The sequence below is a fragment of the Colletotrichum jinshuiense genome, chromosome 8 (genome assembly GCF_051148585.1).
Source record: "Colletotrichum jinshuiense chromosome 8, complete sequence".
Taxonomy (NCBI): Eukaryota; Fungi; Ascomycota; class Sordariomycetes; order Glomerellales; family Glomerellaceae; genus Colletotrichum; species Colletotrichum jinshuiense.
The window spans coordinates 667,355-692,391 of NC_139315.1; the positions used below are offsets into that span (position 1 = coordinate 667,355).

At 53.1% G+C, this 25,037-nt stretch overlaps 11 protein-coding genes across 11 annotated transcripts; 7 read left to right on the forward strand and 4 right to left on the reverse strand.

The window, feature by feature from the left end:
* Nucleotides 1-319: 319 nt before the first annotated feature.
* EsH8_VIII_000191 (heme-containing dehydratase protein) lies at nucleotides 320-1,468 on the forward strand (the record flags this gene model as incomplete). Its single annotated transcript, XM_083269233.1, has 1 exon — nucleotides 320-1,468. The coding sequence occupies one exon, from the start codon at nucleotides 320-322 to the stop codon at nucleotides 1,466-1,468; it is 1,149 nt and encodes a 382-aa protein (XP_083129001.1).
* A 3,068-nt stretch (nucleotides 1,469-4,536) lies between these two features.
* On the reverse strand, nucleotides 4,537-5,566 carry EsH8_VIII_000192 (uncharacterized protein; the record flags this gene model as incomplete). Its single annotated transcript, XM_083269234.1, has 3 exons — nucleotides 4,537-4,883; nucleotides 4,941-5,453; nucleotides 5,512-5,566. The coding sequence occupies 3 exons, from the start codon at nucleotides 5,564-5,566 to the stop codon at nucleotides 4,537-4,539; spliced, it is 915 nt and encodes a 304-aa protein (XP_083129002.1).
* A 2,060-nt stretch (nucleotides 5,567-7,626) lies between these two features.
* Nucleotides 7,627-9,077, forward strand: EsH8_VIII_000193 (uncharacterized protein; the record flags this gene model as incomplete). Its single annotated transcript, XM_083269235.1, has 5 exons — nucleotides 7,627-7,847; nucleotides 7,896-8,218; nucleotides 8,302-8,603; nucleotides 8,657-8,819; nucleotides 8,887-9,077. 5 exons carry the CDS (start codon nucleotides 7,627-7,629, stop codon nucleotides 9,075-9,077), a joined length of 1,200 nt encoding a protein of 399 aa, XP_083129003.1.
* Nucleotides 9,078-10,191: 1,114 nt separating this feature from the next.
* EsH8_VIII_000194 (uncharacterized protein) lies at nucleotides 10,192-10,837 on the reverse strand (the record flags this gene model as incomplete). The annotated part of the gene is made up of 2 exons (XM_083269236.1): nucleotides 10,192-10,357; nucleotides 10,446-10,837. 2 exons carry the CDS (start codon nucleotides 10,835-10,837, stop codon nucleotides 10,192-10,194), a joined length of 558 nt encoding a protein of 185 aa, XP_083129004.1.
* A 2,288-nt stretch (nucleotides 10,838-13,125) lies between these two features.
* Nucleotides 13,126-13,722, forward strand: EsH8_VIII_000195 (uncharacterized protein; the record flags this gene model as incomplete). The annotated part of the gene is made up of 1 exon (XM_083269237.1): nucleotides 13,126-13,722. The coding sequence occupies one exon, from the start codon at nucleotides 13,126-13,128 to the stop codon at nucleotides 13,720-13,722; it is 597 nt and encodes a 198-aa protein (XP_083129005.1).
* Nucleotides 13,723-13,817: 95 nt separating this feature from the next.
* On the reverse strand, nucleotides 13,818-14,974 carry EsH8_VIII_000196 (XAP5, circadian clock regulator-domain-containing protein; the record flags this gene model as incomplete). The annotated part of the gene is made up of 2 exons (XM_083269238.1): nucleotides 13,818-14,189; nucleotides 14,246-14,974. 2 exons carry the CDS (start codon nucleotides 14,972-14,974, stop codon nucleotides 13,818-13,820), a joined length of 1,101 nt encoding a protein of 366 aa, XP_083129006.1.
* A 494-nt stretch (nucleotides 14,975-15,468) lies between these two features.
* Nucleotides 15,469-16,510, forward strand: EsH8_VIII_000197 (uncharacterized protein; the record flags this gene model as incomplete). Its single annotated transcript, XM_083269239.1, has 2 exons — nucleotides 15,469-16,097; nucleotides 16,162-16,510. 2 exons carry the CDS (start codon nucleotides 15,469-15,471, stop codon nucleotides 16,508-16,510), a joined length of 978 nt encoding a protein of 325 aa, XP_083129007.1.
* Nucleotides 16,511-17,210: 700 nt separating this feature from the next.
* On the forward strand, nucleotides 17,211-18,783 carry EsH8_VIII_000198 (uncharacterized protein; the record flags this gene model as incomplete). Its single annotated transcript, XM_083269240.1, has 4 exons — nucleotides 17,211-17,422; nucleotides 17,483-17,603; nucleotides 17,663-17,828; nucleotides 17,876-18,783. 4 exons carry the CDS (start codon nucleotides 17,211-17,213, stop codon nucleotides 18,781-18,783), a joined length of 1,407 nt encoding a protein of 468 aa, XP_083129008.1.
* Nucleotides 18,784-19,715: 932 nt separating this feature from the next.
* Nucleotides 19,716-20,642, forward strand: EsH8_VIII_000199 (uncharacterized protein; the record flags this gene model as incomplete). Its single annotated transcript, XM_083269241.1, has 1 exon — nucleotides 19,716-20,642. One exon carries the CDS (start codon nucleotides 19,716-19,718, stop codon nucleotides 20,640-20,642), a length of 927 nt encoding a protein of 308 aa, XP_083129009.1.
* A 129-nt stretch (nucleotides 20,643-20,771) lies between these two features.
* Nucleotides 20,772-22,488, reverse strand: EsH8_VIII_000200 (uncharacterized protein; the record flags this gene model as incomplete). The annotated part of the gene is made up of 2 exons (XM_083269242.1): nucleotides 20,772-22,091; nucleotides 22,162-22,488. The coding sequence occupies 2 exons, from the start codon at nucleotides 22,486-22,488 to the stop codon at nucleotides 20,772-20,774; spliced, it is 1,647 nt and encodes a 548-aa protein (XP_083129010.1).
* Nucleotides 22,489-23,005: 517 nt separating this feature from the next.
* EsH8_VIII_000201 (cytochrome P450) lies at nucleotides 23,006-24,956 on the forward strand (the record flags this gene model as incomplete). The annotated part of the gene is made up of 7 exons (XM_083269243.1): nucleotides 23,006-23,362; nucleotides 23,412-23,520; nucleotides 23,569-23,637; nucleotides 23,689-23,807; nucleotides 23,996-24,347; nucleotides 24,420-24,616; nucleotides 24,939-24,956. 7 exons carry the CDS (start codon nucleotides 23,006-23,008, stop codon nucleotides 24,954-24,956), a joined length of 1,221 nt encoding a protein of 406 aa, XP_083129011.1.
* Nucleotides 24,957-25,037: the final 81 nt, after the last annotated feature.

Sequence of the window (25,037 nt, forward strand, 5' to 3'; positions counted from 1 at the left end):
GGTTGAGTAAGTTCACTTCTGTATAGCAGTGTACCTCCCCTTGACCATGGCTCTCCACTGGCAATACGACATCGCGAATGTCAGTATCGTACCCCACAGTGGACGTGCGTCAGGGTTCTAATGCAGAGCTAACAAGTGCGACTTAGACTGAGAGTTGTTCAGACAAGGCCTCTCCATTTCGGATTTGTGGTTGGGGTGGACTGGACAAACCCCTTAAATCAACAATGCTATAAAAGCCTACAAGATCCAGCATGCAGCTCGCGCAGACGCATCAAGTCCCTTCTTATGACTATCAAATTATTCTGCACATCCATTCAATATGCTTCGCTCTCGCTTCCCGACAGCTCATCACTTTACCGTGTCCCTCTTTGGGTGCCAATATCACGCAGACTCGCCTTCCACAGACAAGCTCGATCTCATCAACAAGTTCGACAGTCTTATCAAGCATTCCGCGATTCATGTCGAAGAGCTAGAGCAAAATGATCTGCCTTCTAAGATCTGGATGAGCTACTGGAAGTCGCCCCAGGCCTTCAAGACATGGTGGGAAAGCCCAGAGACTTCTGCCTTCTGGAGCTCTCTGCCGGATAATGCGGGGTTTTGGAGAGAGACTGTGAGCTTGCCCGCCACCCGGTCAATGTACGAGTCCAATAAAGAAAAACCATCCGGATTCGGTCACTGTGGAGAGCTCATTCCCCTTACCGAGAAAACGGGATACTGGGGTGCCTACCGGTCACGTATGACCCCCGCGACGCCGGAAGACAAGTTCCAGTCTCCTCTTAGCGAGGTTCCTGAGCCTCGTCCCATCACAGACAAGGTTCGGTCTGGTAGGGTCAGAGTGTCTAAGTTCCCTGACAACATTTCCTTCGTGGTGGAGGGTCAAGACTACAGCGCTATGTCAGAGTATGAACGCGATCACTGGAACGAAAACTTCGACGGCTTGACCAAGCAGTGGGTTACCAACGTTATGACCGCTGGCCCCGCCAAGGGAATGGTTTCGGCACGGGCCTGTCATGCTTTTGCTGGGGACAAGCAACCTGGCGCGACGAACGGCTCTTTGGCCAATGGATCAGAGGCCGGGGTATCGAATGGCACGAATGGTACTCAAACAAATGGCCACTCAATCTTCCCTGGTCTGGATTACATCCGCCAGGCTCAAATACTCTTCTGGCTGGATCTTTCGAAGATGGAGCATATAGGCAGGACGGATAAGGTACATGTGAAGCTCAGGCGGGATTTCTTCGCTGCATATGGGCCTGGTGGGGTTATGGAAGGAGGCGATTTGCTGCTCTGGGTTGATGTGGCAGTGTTGAAGGGCGAAGAGATTGATGCGGAGTACGTTGGGTGCTATGACGCAACGGGATTTTTGGCATACGACCACCATCCAGCATTCACAAGCGAAACGGTGAAAGCTGCCAAGCTCCCAGCTTTCTTTGACACACCCATTGAATCTAAGCCCATCGAGTGGTAGTTAGTCATCTGGCATGCAATGTATCTTTATTCACACTGACTCCGGTGCCACTGTATCCGCTTACACTTGTCGCATGAATAATGGGATCTTCACCAACCCCTTGTTGGAAATGGATGCTGCCGCCGGCAAGTCCCATGCACTAGTGTTCATAAGCTATTTTTTTGTCAGGGCCAAATCTCGCTCAATCATGGGGTTCACATTTACAATCAGGAAAGGTATGAATCGAGCTGACCAGGATTGAGTCAGTTCGTACAAATAGAGTTCACAAGGGGTGGGTCCACTTGTCGGTCCAGTTCCCCGGATACTACGGTGGTAAGTGTCGACAAACAGAAACACATCGAGTAATGGAGGAGCTAATCACTCTCATGACGGCCCAACATAGGAAGCCTGAGACTATATGTGTTCATCTATCTTATCATTGATACTGTGTTACATTAAATACGTGCAATCAAGGTCTCTTTCTATAGTAGGCTCGCATGCTGGCTTGAAGTTGGTTATGAGCTGACGGACGAATATTTCATTATCACAATCCAGCACCGATCGATGCATCTTGACACCTAACTGCCCCATGATTCTTCCGTAATTACGGATCCGGCACGTAGCGAAGCTCACGTCCCCCTCCTCACGGAACTACCCTGATACTTGGAAATCCATTTTTCTGCTGCCACAAATGATTGATCCTCTCAGCGACGAATACACCCCTGGTCGTTCAACAGACCAAGTCATGCTCACCGGGCAGTACATTCATTTCGGGCAAGTCCTTTGCAGATCCTAACGACTTAAAGACGCAAAACACTATCAGATTCTGTTTTATATGGATAAGAATGCCCGAAAAAAATGGCACAAGGGGTGACATTCTTGTCATTAATGACACAGCAAAGTGGATCTTTGTTGTCTCCTCCAACCCTGATAATGTCTACCTGGGACCCCAAATGAATACCTATGCGTACTGCTCCCATGCCGGTAAAAGTCTGTTGTCTCCCTGAACCACGGAACGGGGCAGAGGTCGATCCCAACTGCCGAGCGAAGGCTTGGGGAAAATACAACCGTGAACAATAGGTCCGTGGGTTTCTCGTGAGCCCATATTTTTAAACACGTGCATCCCTATTCTAGAAATTATGTCTATTAGCTGCTTTGGCTTGGAGTTTTGATTCTACATCTAAGGAGTATTTCGTTTTATGGAAGCGTGCTGTCTGATTTTTTGAGCTTCATATGACCATTTACGCAGGCAAACCCGACAACTCCGAAAATGGTGCCGTCAACTCTTTGGCCTGCGGTCATTGAGATGTGGGTTGAATATGCTATCGGCATCTCGGTACTCTTTCTCCGAATCTTTGCCAGATGCAAAATGGTGGTTGGTTGGAAATGGCAAGGCGACGACTACTTCGCCGTTCTTGCCATCATCTGTTTCACTGTAAGTTGGTTCTTCATATTCCTCCATGTATTCCTTGGCGTTTTTGCAACTTCAGCTGACAATTTGGTAAAGCTCGAAGTAATGATGTGTCAAATAATAGGTAGGTGTCATTAGCTCCTCTAATCGTAGACTTATCACGTCTTAACTTTACATTATGCAGTCGAAAAAGGAAGTATCACGGGCATGACCGATGAGGTAGCCTTGACTTTAACGCCAGAAGAGTACAAGAGTCACGAGACAGGGGCAAAGTGGCTATTCGCTGCTTGGTACGTCTACGTGACAATGATCTGGAGCTTAAAAGCTATTATGCTCATATTTTTCTCGAGAGTCACGTAAGCCATTCTTTACCGTATCCATCCATGGGCATTTTGGATCTACCAACCTGTGCTAATTGCAGCCTTTTCAGCAAGACTCTCCCCGAGCAACGCTTGGTCAAGTGGGTGTCCGTCGCAACTATTGCTGCATACCTTGCAACAATCGGGGTAGTCAGCGGCCACTGCCGACCTCTCCATCGCCTTTGGCAAGTCTATCCCTACCCGGGAGGTACGTACAAGTCTCAAATCTCAATTCTGTTTGATGGCCAGGGTGGCAAATTCCTGACGTTTCGAAGATGACTGCTCGCAAAACACGTCAAAATACTACGCGTTGGTTTCAACAAACGTTGCGTAGGTCTACACCCCCTCCCATTTTTATTCCAGCAGTTAAGCTCACGTCTCCCTCAAAGTACCGACGTAATGATTATGTATATCCCGATCCCATTACTATGGAGGTTACAGACGACGATCCAAAAGTTGGTACCCGTTCTACATCAAAACACTGTGCTCCCTATATTAATGCAACATGCTAGGAAACTAGCTTTTGGCCTTATGTTCTGTGCCGGCTTCTTCATCGTCATTTGTACTCTTCTTCGATGCGTCATTTGCTTGCAAACACCAGAGAGACTGGACCTGGGATTGAATTGGTCCATCCGCGAGACAGTAAGTTCACTGTCCGTTTACAGCCCCATGGGCCAGAGCTAAACAACTAATAATTTAGGTTGTCGCCATCATTTGCACGAACGCCCCGTCGATTAAACCTTTGTTCCCCAGCCGCCGTACCGGTTCCACGAATACCAGCACTCCCTCCGGTCTAGTCACATTCGGCGGCACAGGCAGTTCCCACAAGATGTCGCGATTGAACAGAGGCCATCGGAAGTTGGATGATACCTCGGTCGGCAGCCAAGAGCACATCGTTAACACGAAGACCGGGAAGAGCCAAACTATGGCTTTCGCTGATGACCGCAGCTCTGACGATGCTGTACATTACAACAGTGGGATCCAAGTTACGAACGAATACAAAGTTGAAGTAGGCCGGCAATAAGGGGGGCTAGGAGAGGAAAATACCATCTAGACTTCGATGGAACATCAGCAGAACAGTTGTCGTGGTGTTTTGGCCCGCATCGTACGGGTTGTGGGGTAAAACCTCAAAATATACCATTATGTACCATCATATTGCAAAACCATTGCCTACGACATAAAACTATTATGATCCCGGAAACGAAAGCCCGCGCAGCATTGTCCACGGAAGTAATCAACAAAATGCTGATACTGGAATCGTCTGGCTGCACTCTTCACCTTCTGGTATAAATCTCACCGGCACGCAAACAGCCCGTTCATCATGCGCTGGGACTGGGGCCCTTCTGCCCCAGCAGACTGAATTCCTTGATACTCTGGAGGTCCGCTAGGCCGGTTTCAAACTTTGCTTTGATCAGGTTCCAAGCTGGCGCACCCAGGGGAACCCGCAGGGGGATGCGTTCGCCACGACTGGCAATCTGATAGATGGCTTCTGCAATCGTGGAAGGCTCTGTGAGAGTGCCGGACTTGATGCCCATCTCAACATACTTCTCGAGCACACGGGCCGGCATGTCATTGCCGGCATATGCAGGGTGGGACTCCGTATGGGCTTTGCTGTGGCCCTCAAAGTCGGTCTTGACACCACTTGGCTCTGCAATGCAGAAATTGACTGTTCCAATGTCAGCATGAATAATTTGCTAATAGGGGGCAAACTGCCGGGGCTTACTGTTCCAATCGGGGTGCATCTCTCTCGCTACAGACTCAGACCATCCCTCGACGGCCCATTTGCCTGCATGGTAGTACGCGTGCCCTGGGAAAGCGCATTGCCCGGCAAGCGACGAGATGTTGAAAATGACACCCCCGCGGTGGTCCCGAGACTGTCGCATGTTCTCGATGGCGCGCGTAGCCACACGCGCTGTACCGAAAAACAGAGTCTCGATTTCCTGGTGGGTCTGGTCCTCAGTTGCGGATTCGGTGTCGCCCGAGAGCGAGTATCCGGCATTGTTGACAACGATGTCGAGGTGAAAATCTTTGCCAAAGTGCTCCGCAGCAGCGGCAAAGGCGCTGTTGACGGAACTAGGCAAAGTCACATCCAGAGGAAGCTTGAGAATTTTCTTGTTGTCGTCGGGGAGGTAGGCCAGATCAGACACCTTCCGGGCTGTCGCGATCAAGCGCTGGTCTGGCTTGTCCGCAACCAAGGTAGCAAGAGCCTTCCCGATGCCAGATGAACAGCCCGTTACTTTGGGTAAATTAGCGCTAGATCCCTTGGAGGACGTCTCCAGAAAGTTTCAACTCACTCAGCCAGGTTGCGTCCGAGGGAAGGTTGTAGGGTTTAGTGTTGACCGGATTCATTTGAAGGGAATGGTGTCAAGTACGGTGCAACTCGATAATTCTTTGCTGAGGCCTATGGAGTATTGATGTTCTCTCTTTGTTGTCCTTGTCTCATTTGTTTAGGATTCTGGGCGGTACAATATGACATTGATATAGTTCTCACAATGATAAGCTCCGAGCATGTCCTTCCAATTGCAACTGAGTGATCGGCCGGTTGATCGGCTCGGTGGTTCTGCGCTTGTGGTTCGAGTGGCTGACGCCCGAACCCCGATTTAGCTCGCCGTGCCGGGTGAGTCAGGCGGGATTTTGGTGCCAATGCAGTGTAACAATCCATGCCTTTGTACCTATTCTCTCTAAAAACCTACCCTGCACTCTTTTAGACATTCAAACATTGTCGTGATAGCTGCAATCCTTGCCAACCACATTGAAATAAGAGGTGTAATTCTTCAAATTATTTTTCCTACATGACCTAATATTTGGCATCCTATGGGGAAAATTAGAGATGGTTCCTCCGAGTCGGGCGGTCAAAGGCCCGTTGAAGCCTCTGATACTCTACCTGCCGGTTGGATTGTGGGATTGTGCCTGGACGTACCGATGATAGCTGCATATCTGCCGTGCCACTTCGGAAACCTCGTATCATTGGCTTCGCAAGATCAGTGCATGCGTTGTTCAGTGGGTGGGGTTGCGCAATTCAACAACAATCGGGTCAATAAGCGTCTACCACAACGCCGATATCTGTCTTGATTGTATACGCCCTTCAAAAAACAAGGGCATCTCATTGTTTGTCCAATTCAGCGGTCATGGATAAAATGTCGATATAAGCCGTAGCAATCAGACACCACACATTAACTCCGTCATCAACCCAGGCTCTTCCGATTTCAGCCAAAATGTCTGTCTGCCACAACAACTCAGTCGCCTTCGAGCCAGAGAAAGGGCATCCCCACACTTGCAGGAAAGGCGATTTTGATCACTGGAGCAAACGCAGACCCCGACGAACAATACGTCTCTGAGGTTTCCCGCCATGGCCCGGCGCAGATTTGGCTCGCTGCACGCAACCTCGACAAGGCTGCGACTGCGGCCGACGAGATCAAGCAGCAAGCTCCTCGAATTAGACCTCACCTGCTTCAATTCAGTGAAAAGACGCGCGGAATCACTTGTGGGTTTCTGTGTTGAAGGAAGTCAAGAGTGAGGAGTACTACGAGCCGGTTTGAGATGGCGGTTTGGACAGCGAGGACGGACAGACCAATATACTGGCAAAGGAGGTGTGGGATTGGAAATCAAAGTATTTGAAATGGCGGAATATCTCCTCATTTTCCCGAAGCACGGCTAGAGAATGTGTTACGCGTAAGTATGGGTGTTTTAATTCTCATACCTTTTTTGATCTGTTATTTTACAATCTCTTTTGCTTATGTCCTCCGCACTGCACCTGATGGCTCTTGCTCGAGGCTCCTGCGGTGAACCCATGCAAGCCTTGGACTTCCCATCGCAATGATACCTAATTCGAACTGGTGTTTTGGTTCCGAACCAAAGCCACTGGGTGTTCAGAAGGAATAATGAAATAAATGGTCAGTCACGCAGATCTTAGGGTGTATCTTCAGGAAACACCTTTGAGAAGGACTCGAATAACCAAAATCGACCAAGTTATGCCCACGCGCTGCACTTGGCTGCGCCATCTTGTGGTTGGTTGCAAAGCCAAGAACACGGCAACTCAGTTGCATTGCCCGCTATCGCATCACCATTTCCGGCAGCAACCAGAATTGGCAACCAGTCGGCACCAAACGACAGCAACGAAACCGACTCTCGACGGAGGGAATTATTTCCTTTGAGGGCTGACTCCGTTTTCACCGAAGATCCCTTTGCCGCTTTGTGTTGATTGAGCGCTTACGGACGTGAAGGCGGCTAGAGGCCCAGAAAGAGTTGTCAGTGGTCACCCAAGTCTTTGTGGGGAAGGCCGCGAGCGGGCGGGACCCCGGAAGCTCACCCGCCAAATTTGCCTCAACCCGCTGCTTGGACGCGCGACTGGGAGCCCGGGAAAAAAAAATCTCACCGCTGATCCAGCCGCAGAGCTTAACCCCTAACCCATGGCAAAGAGAGACGCTTCGCCCCCGCGGCGGCTGCCGGACGCCGAGCCCGAGGAAATCTACGGCCAGGACGTGCCTCTGGAGGAGGACGGTTTCGCCTGGTATGACCCGGATAAGTGGTACCCGGTGGAGATCGGCCAGGTTTTTCAGTCGCGCTATCAGGTGCTCCTGAAGTTGGGATTCGGTTCCTCGTCAACGGTGTGGCTTTGCCGTGACCTAGTGTAAGAGTCCCCGCCTCGAACCTAGCTATGGAGCTAACGAAAGTGTAGGGCGCATGCCTATGCAACATTAAAGGTCTACGAAACGGGACATCGCCAAGCCTTCAACGAGGAGGGGGTGCTTCGTCACTTGGGATCTCTCACTTCAGAGCACCCGGGGCAAAACCTCGTACGCTCGATTAGGGACAGCTTCGAGGTGGAAGGCAAGGCGGGTACTCATGTCTGCTTGGTTTTCGAGACGCTAGGTCTGTCCCTGGCAGATATCCGCGAGCTGGCCGGCGGCAAGTTGCCAGAGAACCTCCTCAAAGGCTTGGTGTATGGCCTGCTTCTAGGTCTCGACTACCTGCATACTGTTGCACATGTCGTTCACACGGGTATGTGTTGCGCACGAGCACACTTCAAAGCTCGGACCGGTCGACCCAGTATTGACATCGTGGAGACTGACCGTATTTGCTAGACATTCAAGACGGAAACATCATGCTCTCAATCGCAGACACGACCATTTTGGACGAGCTCGTGAGAGATGAATGGGCCCTTCCCAGCGCGAGAAAATTCCGGGGCGATCGGGTAACGTATGCGTCCACCGGGCTTGAGATACCGGACGACCCTGGTGACCCAGTCATATCAGACTTTGGCGACGCTCAGTTCGGAGAGGGACCCTTCGAGGGCGAGGTCATGCCAGATCTGTACCGGGCCCCCGAAATCATTTTTGGAATCCCGTGGGACGAGAAGATTGACATTTGGGCGCTCGGCCTCATGGTAAGCGGATATGGGAGACAAGGAGCCGAGCCGGGTGTGCTGACAGCTGCCAGATTTGGGACTTGTTTGAAGGCAAGCTCCTCTTCAACACTCGACTTCGCGACCGGAATGCGTCAAAAGCAGCACACTTTGCCAGAATGGTATCGTTAATGGGACCGCCGCCAGACGAGCTCCTGGAACGAGGCTCGTCGTGGAAGGATTTCTTTGACGAAGACGGTAAGTTGCGTCACTGCAGCCAGAATCCAAGTCTGAACATGTGCCCGAGCTAACTGCGCCGAAACAGGAAAGCTGATTGTCGACGGCGAAGTACCCGAGTCGTCTTTTGAGGAGGAAGAGACAAACCTCGAGGGGGTCGAGAAAGCCGAGTTCATGGTTTTTCTGAGAAAGATGCTTCAATGGAGGCCGGAAGATAGGCTTTCTGCAAGGGAATTGATGGAAGACCCTTGGCTCTGCCGGCAGAATTCTGATGACTGAATGGCAAGGGCAACACACAGCAAGAAGCCGGTCTCGACACATAAGATATCCCAAGAGACGTGAGCGTTGCCTTCATGTTTGTGGGGACAGGTGCAACAATGTGGACATAATCACAGCCGAGGAATGTCAAGCTGGTAGTTGCCGTTGAAATCTAGGCCGTAAGTCGACGAGACCCATGATAGACATCAAGATAATCGTACCGTCAAGGATCAACCCCCCCGAAAGGGGTTTAATCCTGCATCACTTCGTTTGATATTTTAATGATAACCACGTACATAAAGTATATATCTCCATAAAATTGATCCACCACCCCTATTTGAAGGATCCGGTGGACCTAAAGAGAAACCTACTGATTTGGGAGAATGTACCCTGCATTGCAACCAAACTTGTCGATCACGTTGTCTCACATCCACGCATTAGGATCCAGCCGTGAAATTGCAGTGGAAGCTCTTCTTGGAGAAATGACAAAAATGGACATTTGAGGGCTGTTGTTGAAGGTTAAGCCAACGCCCACCGTTGCGCAGACCAAGTCAATACAGCAAGGTGCTCATGGCCCAACGTCTAGGTGCTTGAGAACCACAGCAACAAAGCAACCACTTGTCACTATAATGAATGATGTCGAGTTCTTCCAAGCTTACAGATCCTACTTCGGCGGCGAATACGTAAGGTGCATTGCAGTCTCACCTATTACGCGTCTTTACCAAACGTTAACTAACCCAAGCATTACTAATAGCAGCTGTGCAACATCCGATCACAAAGGCTCGCCGGATATCAGATTGGCCGTGAAACCGTGCAAGATCACAGTACCAGTAGGACTGAGCGTAGCAGAAATAAATGATTATGATTACACTACTGCGAATATGCTAATCTATGCCCCGCAAAACCCCGGGTTTCTATCAGAATAAACCATTCAATGCTTTTTAAGTAAGGACGGTCATTATCCGGCGCCGCTCCTTCGGGCGCCGGAACCATGCAGATGCTTCATGTAAAGGAGTGGCTGGGCAAGCGAAATGGTGATCATCAAGTCGTGTAAAACGTTCAAAAATAGCCGAGGGCGCGGCGTGCGCTCAGATGCCGTCGCAGAAAACCAGGAAGAATCGTATCATCTGCCGCCTCAAGCGACGGCGGAAATCTCCTTGATCGGGGTGGGCAGCGTGATGATCCCGCACTTGACGTCGCGCTGGGAGTAAATCTCGCCCACGGTCCAGTTGGGGTTCTGCCAGTTCGTCTCCTCGCACTGGAGATCGGCGATGGCGCCGCCCTTTGCGGTGTAGCGGGCTCTGCATCGCATCTCAAAGTCAGCCAGGGTTTTCTCTTCTTACTGGGTCCGCCTTTAGGCAACGACGAAGAAAAGGGGCGGTAGCTTACGGGTACTTGGGGTCGTCGTAGCAGGTCCACGACTGGTTCAGGGCCAGGGCGCCTTCGGGGCGGCTCCAGGTGAAGGACGTCGCGGCGCTCTGGCCCTCGGGCGCGGCGCACTGGTAGACCTGGTCGCCGTAGAAGAAGTCGTTGAGGCGGTTGCTGGCGGCGCTGCAGGTGACGGTGTAGTCGAGCACGGGGTTGGAGACGTTGAAGCTGATGTAGCCCCACGAGTTCTGGTGCGCGGGCGTGCTGAAGATGTAGCTGGCGTGGTAGTCAAAGCCGGTGAGGGTCCACTCAGTGATCTTGGCCGACTTTTCTCCGCAGGTCTGCTCGGCGCGCTGGGCGATGGGGGAGGCGAGGGCCGGAGCGACCAAGAGGAGGGCGGAGAGGAACTGCATTGTGTTGGTCGGATGAGATGAGATGTGGTGTGAAGATGTCCAAGCGCGATATTATTAAGATGATCAAGGATCAGGTGAGATGGGATGAGATGAACCGGTTGATGGAGCTGGAAGAGGTGTGTAGCTGTGTGGTTGTGATTTCCAACTGGTTCATACGGGGAATCCCCCATGGTTAAATAAGTTGCCAACATCCCCGAACTTCCCTATCCCGCTGATGATCGTCAGTTGCTTCCATGCCATACTACATGCCTTCACCCATGGCTCCATCGCATGAAGGTCGGTAAGGCCGGAGGGGGTGCGCCGTTGAACATGACGTAGCACAAGGGCACGCTTTCTCGTATTCCCGCCCCCAAGCCAACCACCGTCGGTCGAGTCGACTCTTCGCCTCCCCCACAAACGCGCCGTAGATCGTGCCCGTTGGCAGTCAAGCGGGAGAAACAAAAAGAGGGGTGACCCAACCAGGGGCCAGCGATCACAATTGCCCGATTCCGGCTTGTCGCTGCAGGCACCATTCTGCATTGGGCGGAGGCGACATGCCATTATTAGAAGATTTGTCTCTCCCTCACGCGCAGCAACCGGGGCCGCCCCGGCCGGCAGCTAACAGCTAGCAGCTAAGACAGCGTGTGTCCTGGTGACTAGGGCGGACGCTGCTGATCCCTAAGCTCGTGTTGGCAGAGTCAAAGGCAAATAGCCGTAGCTGACGGGACGTGCATTAACGTGTTCTGCCGTTGCACCTTCGCTTGCAGCGAGGGCCCTGCGCCGTGGCCAGCCGGTGGTTGGCAGTTCTCAACCTCGGGAAGTGTGGTTGGTTCTCGGTTGGGACGAATTTCAGGGTCCTGGGGTGTTTGGTTTGGGACCGGATGGCAGCTCCTCGGCGATACTCTCCTTTACGAGGCGGACTAGGTGGACAGTGCTCCTCCGATGCGCTTTCAATGATGCAAACGCTGGAAAACCATGACTAGGAGGATGGCTGAGCTAGCGATGCATTGACGAACAAGACAAATATGCATATTACTGTGTTTATTTTTGTCGGTATTCATGATGAATTCTGTTCTTGCGTCTCCAACCTGCGCTCCACACAAGAACCGCCCTTGGATCGACGCTTGTCATGCTCGTCATGCCAATGGATCGGAGCCGACGGCGGGCTTTGTCTTGGGTCGCCGGACAAAGCCGACTGGCCCTGACCAGCCACTCCCGCAGGCGCGTTGACGGCTCAGTCGGGTTGGAATGATTTGGCATTTTTGCCTCTTTTGTCGCCAAGCTCGAGGAAACGTTACAATCGCTGCAGTTTGTGCTCATTCTTCACCGACTCAATGGCTCCGGCACATTCGGCCAGGCGAACCTTGTCTATTTCTGTTATGTAGCCTTGGGAGCGCTGGGTGGGCTGCCGGATGCAGGAACTCAGCACCAGACGTGATCGCTACGTATGTTTATCAGATTGTGCATCGAATGAAGGGAGAAAGCTGGCCAGCTGAACGAGGCGGTCTGTGACTAGCCGTAGATGATTCTCAAGGGAAGCGTTTGCAGATTGGGCTGTGCAACAACACGACAGTGGGCTCGATGAGGGGAACCAGCCACACCACACACAACACACACCTTGAGGTGTGGCGCATCGCTATTTGTGGCGTCAATGATCCCCCACCATTAACCGGTCGGGACATCGCGAAGACACGATGAGTCCAGGCGGCGGCAACTGAGGCAGCCTGTAAAGATGAGTTCTTCACACACGGTTGGCGGCCGAAACACGGGGCCCGTCACATGCCTGCAAGTTGAATCCTGACAGGTCGAAGGCCCTGGAGTCGTCTATCACAGCGATTAGGGACGATAAGAGATGGATCATCGTGAGGGGCAATTCCATTGCGGGATCTCGAAACTCCCGCATCAGAGTTCATGGAGGGGTAACGTGAACGTTCGCAGTTACAGTTCAAGGCCGACAGAGAACCAACCCGCGAATGAGAGCTGATATAGGCTCACGTTGTCACTTCCCCCGTGGCCGATGCGAGCTTGGTTGGCCGATCCGGCGAACGATAAGCCCCACGTGGTGACATGGTTTGCCGGCAGAAAAAGAATGCCATGGTGGGGCACGGTGGAGCGGTCACGGCGCGTATGGCTGACTCGACAGAGGCGTGGAAATTTCTAGACAACCGTCATGTTAGGTAAATAGTGCCAGGTCCGCGGCAACCACTACCATCTGATAAGTTCATGTTCGTGTGAAAGAGAGACAAGTGCCAGAAGCAGAGCAGAAAGCAGAAGCGCTATTGTCGCGAGACCAGAGTCCATAGAGTGGGATGTCGCATTCAACCGGCGCAGTGCAGATGCCCGGTAATATATATCGCGAGTTGCAACAAGCTGACCCCCTCTCTTGCGGCGCTGAACGCCATCGGAACCTCACAGGCACCGCTGTAGGTCGCGACCAAGTCCTTGCTGAGACCTCTTCTATCATCATGAACAAAGTCGCCCTCTTGACCTCGTCGACGCACGAGCCTGGCGTTGCCATCCGCCAACGCTCAGATATCATCGCTGTGTTTGGGCCAACCTTTAACCTCGCAATACGCTTTCAGAGACTTGTCGCCGTTGCATCATCGCTCCTCTTCGTCTACGGCCACCTCCTCGCTACCACGACACTCACCTCAACCGTCATCGCTACCAGACTTTTCGCTGCCCATTCGTTGTACGTCTCGAGGGAAACCCTTTCGGCGCTTCGGAGATGTTTTCATACGGTGTGGGAATCCAAGAAGGTCCGAACAGTACGGAAGAAGTTCTTCATGGAGTTCGCGACGACAATACTGGGCCCCGGAGGCAACCTTTTGATCGTCATGGTCTTCTGGCCAGGATGGTTGTTGATCTTAAGCCTTGTTGTCGCCATTCGGCTGGTGGCGGGCTGAGTGATGCAACACATTCGCCAGATGGCATGCTCATATCTCTCGGACAAACTCCAGCCCGCTGACTTACTTGACTTCTTCAATCGACGAGCCGACACTCATCTCGAGAAGAAGAAAGTATTCCCGCCGGCGTCCTTCCGTACTTCGGTGTCATAATCCTTCTCGGGGTCGAACTCCTGCCACATGCTCGCCGGGTAGATGTGCTTGTTGCGCTCATACCAGCGCCGGTCCACCACCTTTGTCAGGGTAGGATCGTCGGTCGCGCCCTCGAGGGTATTGATGTCGGGGAGAGCCTTGACAGCGGCGGCCTTGAGCGCTGCTGCGGTGGTCAAGCCGCCGCTGGGGGCCGCAGGGACGTCGTCTGCTTCGGGCTCTTCCTTTCTCGGCGGCGCTTCGGTGGTGTAGTTGAACAGCTGCTGGCCACCCGGACCCGCGCTCTTGTTGATAACGAAGAAGTAGAACTCATAGTGCTAGGAGCCGTTAGTCCATTAGTCGAGAAACAAATAAAGGCAATGATTCGACTCACGTGCGGAATGATGATGGAGCCCCTGACAAGCATCAAGTCGTCCACTCCCACCCTAGCCCACTCTCTCCGAGCATTTGCCTTCTCCCCCACGCCCAGCTCTGCGCCAACCTTGCGACTCTTGTCCAGAAAGACCCAGACATAGTCGCCTTTCTTGACACGAACAGTGCCGCCAGGAATGTTGGAGCCGTCGTAAAAGACAAAGGGTATAGCGATCTCGGTGGATTTGACCGCCTCCTGGATGGCCAGGAACTCGCGTCGCAAGGCCTCTCGCTCGGCAGCCTCACGGCGCAATGCGGCCTTGGACATGACCTTGGGCACAAAGGCCACCGAGGAATTGGCGACGACGTTTGACGTCTTCACGGGCTTGTCATCCTTGCCCTTTGGGGCCCCTTCCGCCTTGTTGGCCTTCTTTATGGGCACCGAGTCCTCCTCTTCCTCTTCCTCGTCGCCAAAAGACAGCTTGCTCCCGCCAATCTTCTTCTTCTTCTTCTTCGGTTTGGTCGCACCGCTGCCCGGTTCACTGCCGGGGTCCGGGGTCGCAGAGAGGGACCGGTCGGGTGTGGAGGTGCCGGACAGGGCCGCTTCCCGTTCGCGGTCTTGCTGGTCGAGGACCTCGGCGCGTCGCTTGCGGAAGTCGGAGAGGTGGACGAGGCCGACGGTGCTGTTGGAGATGCGCTCGGTGGTCGTTTTGTTTGACGCAGTGAACCGCGACGGCGCCTGGTCGGACATTGCGGATTGGTGGTGCGAGGTTGTTGGGCACAATGGTCAAAGAAGGCAGAATCAGAGGATGGAGGAGGAAGCTCTGAGCCAAGCTCGAGACCAGGAACGGCAGGCAAAATGCGTGCGAGACGGAATTTCTGTTGCCAATTGGCACCGTGTGACGGACCCACATCCCGCAGTGGATCCCGTTCGCTGGCGCTGCCCCACCCATCCCTCCCCATCCCGCCTTCAGCTTCCCGCCGCCTTCCAGTGAGTGAGCTGTTCCAGCTCTCCTCCAAATCCCCCGCCACCTTGTTAAATCACACGGCTCAGCTGTCTTCCCCGGTCGACGTAGTCGGCTTGCAGTATCTCGTCGTTTTTTTTGTTTTGTTTTGTTTTTACTTTGTCACCATTCCAGCTGGGTAGGCCCGTTACCGTTCGAATTACCCTGCGCCCACAGTTGCGCTACCATCTCGAACCTCCTTCACCGCCGCTAGTTTAGCTCGTCGCTTGTGTCCGGTACCATGGATAACCGTCCGATACCAGCATCTTCTGCGCCGTATAGTGGCCCCCAGTACTACCAGTCTCCGCCGTCGGGAGCACCACCAGCACCAGTACCACCGGGAGCTGACCAGTACGCTCGCCCATCTCTTCCGTCGGGTCCATTGCCGTCAGGAGCACCGCCTAGGGTCGACCAGTATGCTCGCCCGCCCCAGTCAACTACCCCTTCAGCTCCTTATCCCGGCCAGGCATATGGAGGACCGCCGCCTGGCCCGATCCCCGCCGTAGCAGCGCGGCCTCCGGCTGAGCACATGGCTGGGCCGGCCGCCTATCCGACTCCTCATTCGCAACAGGCGAGCATGACCGAGGTCCCGCGCCCAGCTGCTGCCCTCAACCCCCTCGTCACCTCTACGTCTAACCAGGATCTGAAGTCTGTCAAGACAAGCACTCAGTTTGCGCTCCGAGAGTACCTCTCCCTGCAGAAGAAGAGGGGTCGACTCGAGGGTGCCACGTCCTTTGAGTTGGAGGACCAGGTCAGAGCTCAGGGTCGTGTGCTTCTGGGTGATCTCAAGACCTTGCGAAAGGAAGTCGCCGTCATGATCAAGGATGGCGAGAACCATCGCTGGAGAAACTGGCTGATTGGTGGAGCTGTGTAGGTTTCCTGTTTTCTGACGGTCATTCAAGCAGTTCAAGGATTCGGTCTAACGATTCACCAGGGCGACCTTCATTCCGGCTGTGAAGCGCATCTTTCGCCGCCCCTCTTCCGAAAAGAACGAGGTCCAGGCGTCCAACAGCACCGAGTACGCCTTCTCCCGCAGCAAGGCGCTGGTGTCCCGCATCAAAGACAGCGTGCTCGGCCGGAACAGTTTCGCCAGCATCGCTTTCTTCGTTTTCGCCGTCCTGTATGTCTTCACCAATGAGGTCTCCTTGCAGGTCGCCAAGACGGTCTCGAAGCGCCTGAAGCGACTCAGTGCCAAGATTGAGCGGGGTGACTCCGAGGTCGTCGAGCAGGACATGAAGTTGCTGGAAGGTTGGAGGTGGAGGGTGCTCATGTGGGGCCAGTAGAGCAGACGATGAGGCTTCTGACGGGAATTTGAACGTGTATGACGGATATGAGCAGATGACAGCGTTGCATGACGAAAGCGTGTGGATTTCTACTCCCTCCCTTTGGACCTGGACATATTTCGGAGCGCATGCCTGCAGGGGCATGTGTGTACCTATCTTAACTTATGCATAAACAATTTCGAATAAATGGGAAAAGAATCAAGGGCAGCAGTGCTTGGAAATATCCTTTCCTGGCCTCTCCAAAATGATTGTGTCTGAGGTGACATTGAGAGCGTGAGCATTATCTGGGGGACGTTATCATTATGTCTGGGTCCGAGAGTTTCTGATGGATAGAGAGGCAACCCCACTTGGGCACTAATTATTCATCTAAGAGAGCTTAATGGCTGTACCCGCCCATCTCCACCAACCCGTGAACATCTCTATTCTTGTCACTAACAACACCCATCCCCTGCATCGTTCTTCGCTACGGCGAACCTACTGGCACAAGAAACCTCATACTTCGGACAACTTCGTCTTCAGGGCGTTGAAAGCCCTCGACCTTTTGGATAATGAAAGTATTTTACTTTGCAAGTCAAAGTATCACCTTCATCATAAACGACAGTCACGAATCGAGCAACAATTCTCGGGGGAGACTACCAACCGAATCGATTCTGCCCAGTCCGGTTTAACATCGCTGAGACGCAAAAAAATAGCATTCATCATGACGAGCAAGAAGAGGCGTCATTCAGACACCATCCCTTCCCAGTTAGATGATGCGTCTGTGCCAAATGCAATCCGTCGCGCTGACCGCAGGTCCTCGTCTGTTCGGCCCCAAGACCCCGGTGTCCACGCCGACGCCTACTACCGCAACCTCTACTCGGTAGAGCCAGATTTCGGCAAGCTAGGCCATGAAGACCCCGACTTTGCAGATATGTATCGTCTCCTCCCCACTCTCCGCCAATGCTGTGTTGAACAAATCTGATCCTGCCCTAGGCTAAAACGAGGGAGCCTCGACTTCAACGATCCTTCTGCAGTAATGCAGCTTACTAAGACGCTGCTAAAGACTGACTTTGGACTGGAGATTGAGCTTCCCGAGGATCGTCTATGCCCACCGGTACGAGTCTTGATGCAGATATACCTGCGACCTGGATGAGTCGATGCTGACGAGCGCAGGTGCCGAACCGCCACAATTACATCCTTTGGCTGAAAGGCCTTCTGGATAGCACCACTTACGATGATCTGGACCAAAAGGTCCTAGGCCTCGATATTGGCACGGGGGCAAGTTGTATTTATCCCCTCCTCGGATGTACTCAACGCCGATGGTCGTTCTTCGCAACAGGTGCGTTGTTCCAAGCTATCCCCCGGCTCAAAACTGACCTGGTCTAGATATCGACGCAAAGAGTTTAACCTACGCAAAAATAAACGTGGAGCTGAACAACCTTCAAAACCGCATTTCAGTCATCGCGCGTGCGCCCCAGGACTCCATGATTCCCTTGGAGGATCTCGGCGTGGAGTCGCTCAGCTTCGTCATGACAAACCCCCCGTTCTACACATCAGCGGATGATTTGCTGGAATCGGCAAACCAGAAGTCACGCCCTCCGTTGACGGCGTGCACCGGCGCGCCAGTAGAGATGGTCACCGATGGAGGAGAAGTAAGCTTCGTGGGTAGGATCCTCGCGGAATCGCTGAAATTGCGTGAGGGGGTTCAATGGTACACCTCCATGTTTGGGAAACAGTCCAGCCTCGAGATTTTTGTCAACATGCTCAGGGAAAAAGATATTGGCAACTACGCCGTCACAGAGTTCATCCAGGGCAATAAAACCAGAAGGTGGGCTATCGCATGGAGCTTTGGGGCGATGCGGCCGTCGGAAGAAATATCTAGGGGGCTGAAGGCTTCGGTATGGAAGAAGCTACTTCCTATGGCTGTCGAGGCAGAGGTGGTTAGCTTCCCATTGGAATCGGGAGTAGGAAAACACGGAGACAAAGTACAGGAGCTCATGTCCTCGCTGGAGCTAATCTCTTGGGAGTGGGATCGTGAAAAGCTCGCGGGGATCGGCAGGGCGCGAGAAAACGTTTGGAGTCGGGCGTGGAGGCGGAAGAAGATGCGGGAGGAGCGGGAGGGCAAACCTGTGGAAAACCTTTCACCCAGTGAGGTTTGTGGATTTGGATTCGAGGTTTCATTGAGAGTCGGAAGGGAGAACGTCGTCGTCATCTGTCGTTGGAGAGAAGGACATGACCAAGCCATCTTCGAGAGTTTTGGTGGATTTCTCAAGACACGGTTGACAGCTAACTAAATTGAGAAAATCAGCAGTCCCAACTCTATATAGAGGCTTCACTCCGATACCAAACCGTACATATTGATTCATGGTGTGATTGAAATGTCGAGAAACAGAGAGATAAGGTAGCCAAACCGGTGATTCACCCGAAAAGCCTTTTGGAGGAATTGAGTGTGATTCACTGAAGAGCACCATCATTTCGAAAAGAAATAAAGTCAAGTATTATTTACTAGTGACAATAGTATCTAACATCGAATCTCCATACAAGTCACAGAAAACCATACCAGTGCAATCATTCCACCCCCTCAACTGCCAGAAATGGGTCCTCCCGAAATGCCTACTGACAACTGCATCCCCTTCAGCCGCAAGTGCTCTCACGGGGTGAGCAAAAACAGCTGTGTATACTGCTCTCCTACGCTGCGACTTTGAGGACTGATGCCCATTTCAATCATTATCACTATGGTTGAATAGGCATAATGATGGACAAGGCACGCGAGTACAGGTGTTTCACCCGAGAGACCCAAGACTAATTGAGTCGAAACAAGTACTAAGGCCGTATTCATTTGTCCTTGAATAAAAAAATAAGTATTACTTCAATCTTCTACGGGGACAGGATTGCCTGGCCTGCTTGCTCACTCGCACGTGGCCTGCTTTGCGTGAACCCTTTGGCAATGTTTCGGGTGAACGCGGTGAGATGCGGTGAGATAAGAGACACGGCTCACCCGGCCGCCAATCACCTCCACCAACACCAACAAACGGAATTCAGGGCGGGATTCAGGAATGGGCGGGATCCTGCTGAGTGCAAGAGCGGGGTAGTGTGTACCTTGCGGTGTCAGACCACGACCGACGATCAACGATCAGCGACCAACATTAAAAAGCCGGCGCCACTCGGAGTGAATGAACATCAAGAAACCGCCATAAGAGCGGCGAGCCCACCTTGCATTCGCAAAATGTCTGACTACCCAATCCGTCCACCGACGCCCCAGGCCCTGCTTCACCGCCTGCCCGACAAGCCGGACACGGAGCTCTCATCGCAGGGGAGCACAAAACCATCAAAGTACATCATTCTCATCATAGCATCGACCTCGGTGGCAGGAAAGGTCCAGATCGCGAAATCGGTCGCTGCCGCGCTGTCCTGTCCGCTCTTCCAGGGCGACAGCTTGCACGAGACCTCCGCCAGAGCTGCCAACGTCGGAGCGCCGAGGGGCCCTGCTGGGAGCGATGGCCGCGACGAAGCCGCTGCTGCTGCCTTGTCCGGGCCAAACGAGGCGCGGTACCAGCGCATGTGGCTCTCGAAGATGACGAGGACTGGCCTCCTGTTCCCCGAAGAGTCTCGGCCAGCCAACGAGGGCTTCTCCGGCTTCGGCGGAGCATCGTCAACCTCGACGAGCCGCCGAGGCTCCGCTAGTTCCATCGCTTCGGCATCGTCGGCGTCCGATGCCGTGACCTCGACGTCGAGCATCGCCAGCGGCTTCGCTCCCTCTGGCGCGCCCACGAGAATGTACATCAACAAGCCCCTGGCGCCCGCCCTGTCCGACGACGAGAGGCTGCGCAGGGCGAATCCCGCGCTGATGGTCGTCACCCACCCCGAGCTGGAGCAGTGGCACAAGGATTCCATCAGGAAAACCGTCGGCGAATACGGCATCGGCCTCATCTTCGTCCCGCTCTACGAGGACGAGGACGAGGAGCCGCCCGTGCTGAAACCCTTGGACCCGAGAACCATGACGAGCTTTGCTTCGCTGGGTTCTTTCGGCGCAGCAAAGGCCGCCGGTGCGACCTTGGAGGAGGAATTCGTGCTGAGAGTCAATGTCGAGGCCAAGGTCGAGCACATCATTGAGGAGATTGTCGAGGGCGTGCGAGAGGCCATGAGTGCCTAGGGAGATGCAGCCCATCTAGGGACCCGGAATATGTACATACAGGTCAATGGTGCAATCAACACGGCTTTGTTCTAATTTTATCCGGCACGGAGCTTCGCAACATTAATCAAGTCTCTAATCTATGGCAGGCTACTCTTTTTGGCTCCCGTCTTTCTTCTCTGCCTCTGCCTCTGGCTCCGCCTCTTTCTCCTTTTGTTTTGCCCTTTTCACCTTGGCATCCTTTTTCTGTCTCCATTCCGCGCCATATATCAGAACCAGCCACAGGAATGGACTGAAGCACAGCCAAACCCCGGCGATGAAGACAGACGTCCAACCAATCCCGATCTTCTCGATGAGCGGCACCGCCACAGCGGTTGCACCGGCGCTCACGAGATACCGGAACATGTTGTTTGCCGCTGTCGCGGTCGCAGGTTTGTCCTGGTGCGTGTCCATGACCAGCGTGCCCAATCCCACCAGCCCGCCCGAATTGAACAGGCCGAGGAAGAACAGGGCCACTTCGATCCCCGCCAGAGAGGCGCGAGCTTGCACGGTCCAGCCGTAGACGATGACGAAGACGGCCGTCAGATAGATCATCGGGATGCAGATCTGCAGGCGGGCGGCCTCTATGGGTAGAATTCCGAGGTCCTGCTCCCTGTCCCTGGAGATCTCGATGCCGAGCAGCGCGGCATGCCGGCGGTAGTTCCAGTCGAGCAGCCGCCCGGCCGTCCAGCGGCTGCAGATGGTGCCGACGAATATAGGCAGGTAGCAAAGCCCCGTCTGGGCAGCGTTCAGGTCGAACCGCTCCGTGAGTTGGAGCGGGAGCGTTGTCAACACCATAAAGTACCCTCCGTACATGAGCGCTCCGAAGCCAACCGTCACCGCGCCCTCTCTCTCGCCGAGGATCTTGAGTGCCGCAAAGGGATGGACTGGTCTGCGCTTGGGCTTGATCGTCGCTCGGTCGGCCGCCGATTCTGGGACGCGATTGCGCTTGCGCCTGAGCTCGATGTACTGGGACGGAGTCATAAAGACGCATTTCGGAGGCACGCTGCCGTTTCCGACAACACTGCGGGCCGTCTCCGGTACGAAGATGAAGTAGATGGAGAACATGGCCGCGGCATAGATAGCCAAAAACCAGAAGATGGACCGCCACCCAAGGTACTGAACCAGTAGCCCGCCAATTACCGGTGCCAATGCAGGGCCCAGGGTCACGCCTAGGGCTGCGTATGAGATGAACCTGCCCCTCTCGGCTCGTGTTACCATGTCAGCAACTGCGCCGGCGCCAAGAGCGACGGTGGCTGATGATCCAGTAGACTGCAGACATCGCAGCACCATGAGAGCCGGGTAGCTGGTCTGCAGAGCCAAGCCAATGTTGGCGGCCAAGAAAACGACGAGGCAGAAGACGTAGGCAGGTCTTCGGCCGTAAGTGTCCGAGTAATTCGCGATGACTGTCGGGGCGACACCTTGGAATATCTACACATCGTGCTGTGAGGGAACTGGCTTAGATAGGATGAGGTGGTGCCCAGAGATGTTGGTGGCTTACCTGGTAGGTAGTTATCGATAGTTGTATCATTGTCGTGGTGACGTCGAACTCGGTCGCCAATGTCGAGATTGCTGGATAGTAAATATTGCCGGCAAGCGGTGAGATCATGGCTACAAATGAGACTACCATGACCGCCACTGTCTTTTGTCGGGGGGTCAATACCGAATAAAGCGGCTGGGCTGGCGCAGAATCCTCCACCGCGGGCTGGCTCATCGCTTCCCCCGAGTTGCCATTGTCAGAATTCTTTGTGTCGATCCGGCCAGGGACCTGAGGGCCCTCGGCCTCATATGCGATATCTTGTATAACTCCCGCATCGGTGGTGGCCATGATATGACTTTGTCGGCCGCAGCAATGATGGAAGGACGTGCGAAGACAAGTGAAGGTGGCCAAAGAAGATGTCTGGAAAGGAAAGCCAAACTGTTGGGGGGGTTGTTGGGTACTCTCTGCGAGGAGATTGCGAGGATAGAAGATATCTCAATCATGCGACGAAAGAAAGAAAGGGAAATAATACCACGCAGAAGAAGAAGGACCGGCTTCCCTGCAGCTGCAAACCACGTGACGTTGTCCCAATGATGGGTTTGCATCACACAAGGGGAAGTCTTGGCTGTATTTGGCGGATTGAATTCCACGAAATCGATCTCACGGCGCCACTGGGGCATCGACCTGGACCATCCCATCAACGTAGGAAATGAAGCGTATGCTTCCACCGAACGTGCGAAAAAGAGATGGAAATAATTCGGAATCAAATGTGTGAGAAGTATATATGCGCGCGAACTCCCGCCGTCGTCCCCTTCTCATTCCCGGCAATGGTCTTTCGAGACCCCATTAAGACGACGCGGAAACCATGCCATACTTGACGAAAACACTCCTCGAGGGGATCCCGTGGGCCACTGCGAACCCCGTTGCAGCGTTTGGGGTTCTGGCATTATTGCTCATATGCATTGGTATGTTAGCACAGCTACGCCGTAGTTCTGCCAATAGCGACATCCAACGCTATCAATGGGACAGCGGCGTGGCTGGTACCGCCAAGAAGCGTTGGATGTGGGATTCACTGAGGCTGCTGCGAGAGGGATACTTCAAGTTTTACGATAAGCCTTGGCAGGTCTGGACCTCAGAAGGCTACCAGGTCGTTTTACCACCAAAATACATTGACGAGTTGAAGATGCTTCCTGACCATACCTTCCCTTCGTTCTTGCGCGAAGTGAGTCCACTGTTCTCCCTTCACGACCAATGCTGATACTCCAAGGCAGTTCATGTTACCCAAGTATACCTTCAGGCCTTTTCCCTCATGGAAACTAGATTACGTCAATCATGTTATTCTCCATGACATGAATAAGAACATGGGTATTGTCTCCCGCAGTATGCACCACAAAACACTTATAGTCCCTTGCTAAGCCTCTGCATCAGCAAAAATATTCCCGGCTATGAGAAATGGGGTCGAAACTGCGCTTTCAATCGAGTTCACTACTTCTACAGGTAAGTGGACTGCTTCTTCCTCCAGGTTTAGGCCAGGCTGACAATGAAAAGATTGGTCCGAGGCCGACATCCTCACGCAGCTGGCTCGACTTACTTGCCGTGCAAGCGGGATAGCCTTTGTTGGCACAGAACTGGAAGGCAACGAGGAATGGATCAGTATTGGTTGTAATGTAGGTGCCCACACATGCTTGCTTGTAAACGTGCTTACTGAATTTCAAAGTATACCCGAGATGGCTTCCTAGCCGCTCTCAAACTACGCGCCCTGCCATCGTTTCTTCGTCCGCTTATCGCCCCTTTTATACCTGACCTTCGTCGGGTTTACCAACACAACGATCGTGCCCGGGATCTTATACAACAGGTCCTGCAACAGCGAGAGCAGGATGCAAAGATTGTGCCGGGATACACCAAGCCCAACGACACGATACAGTGGATACATGATCTAATCCCCGAGGAGGACAAGAAAAACTATGCTCTCCAGGGCGCCCTCCAGCTAGCCATCACGGCGGTGTCAGTACAGTCTACAAGCAAACTGATCGCCAACATCATTCTTAACTTGATGAAGTATACAAAGTATGCGCCAATTCTTTTAGAAGAGATTGAGACGACTCTGACGGAATGCGGTGGTGAATGGACATTGGAGAGCATGGGCCGGCTAGAGAAGCTTGACAGCTTCATGAGAGAGTCGCTGAGATTCGAGCCTCCGTTGACTGGTAAGTCGCATCTTTCCTGTCCAAGAATGCCTCTGGTGCCATCGAGAAGATTAAAGGAGTGTTTGAGTACAGCAACCTTCCAACGTCAAGTTAAGAAGCCCGTCAAACTGTCCGATGGCACCATACTACCACCGGGAACGTTGGTTTTCACGCCTTCAGATGCCATAGCGTTTGACCCTAACTTCTACCCTGACCCCGAAACTTTCGACGGACTGCGGTTTTATAACCTGCGACAGCAGGTGGAAGAGACTGGACAAGGAGGGAGTAAAGTTCGGCATCAGTTTGTCGCAACAAGCAAAACAGCAGTACAGTTCGGACTTGGGAGGCATGCCTGCCCTGGAAGGTGGTTTGCGGGTCATGTAATCAAGATGGTTGTGGCGTCTGTCTTGCTTAACTATGATTTAAAGTTCAGAGACGATGAGGAGAAACTCAATACGTTTCTCTTCCAGACTACCAATATGCCTAATCCGAAGACGAGAATATTGGTAAGGAGAAAGAAAGAGACGGCACACTATTAAAATGGCATCAATTATGAAAACTGACCTGTGTCTACATATATTAGAATAGCAGAACATTCTAATAATGCATTAGCTGCCACAGAAACCGTAAGGTATGCAAGTGAGATTGACTTCATGTGTTTTTCCCTTCTATTCTATTTCATAAAGAAACCTACACCCTGCCAAAGAATAA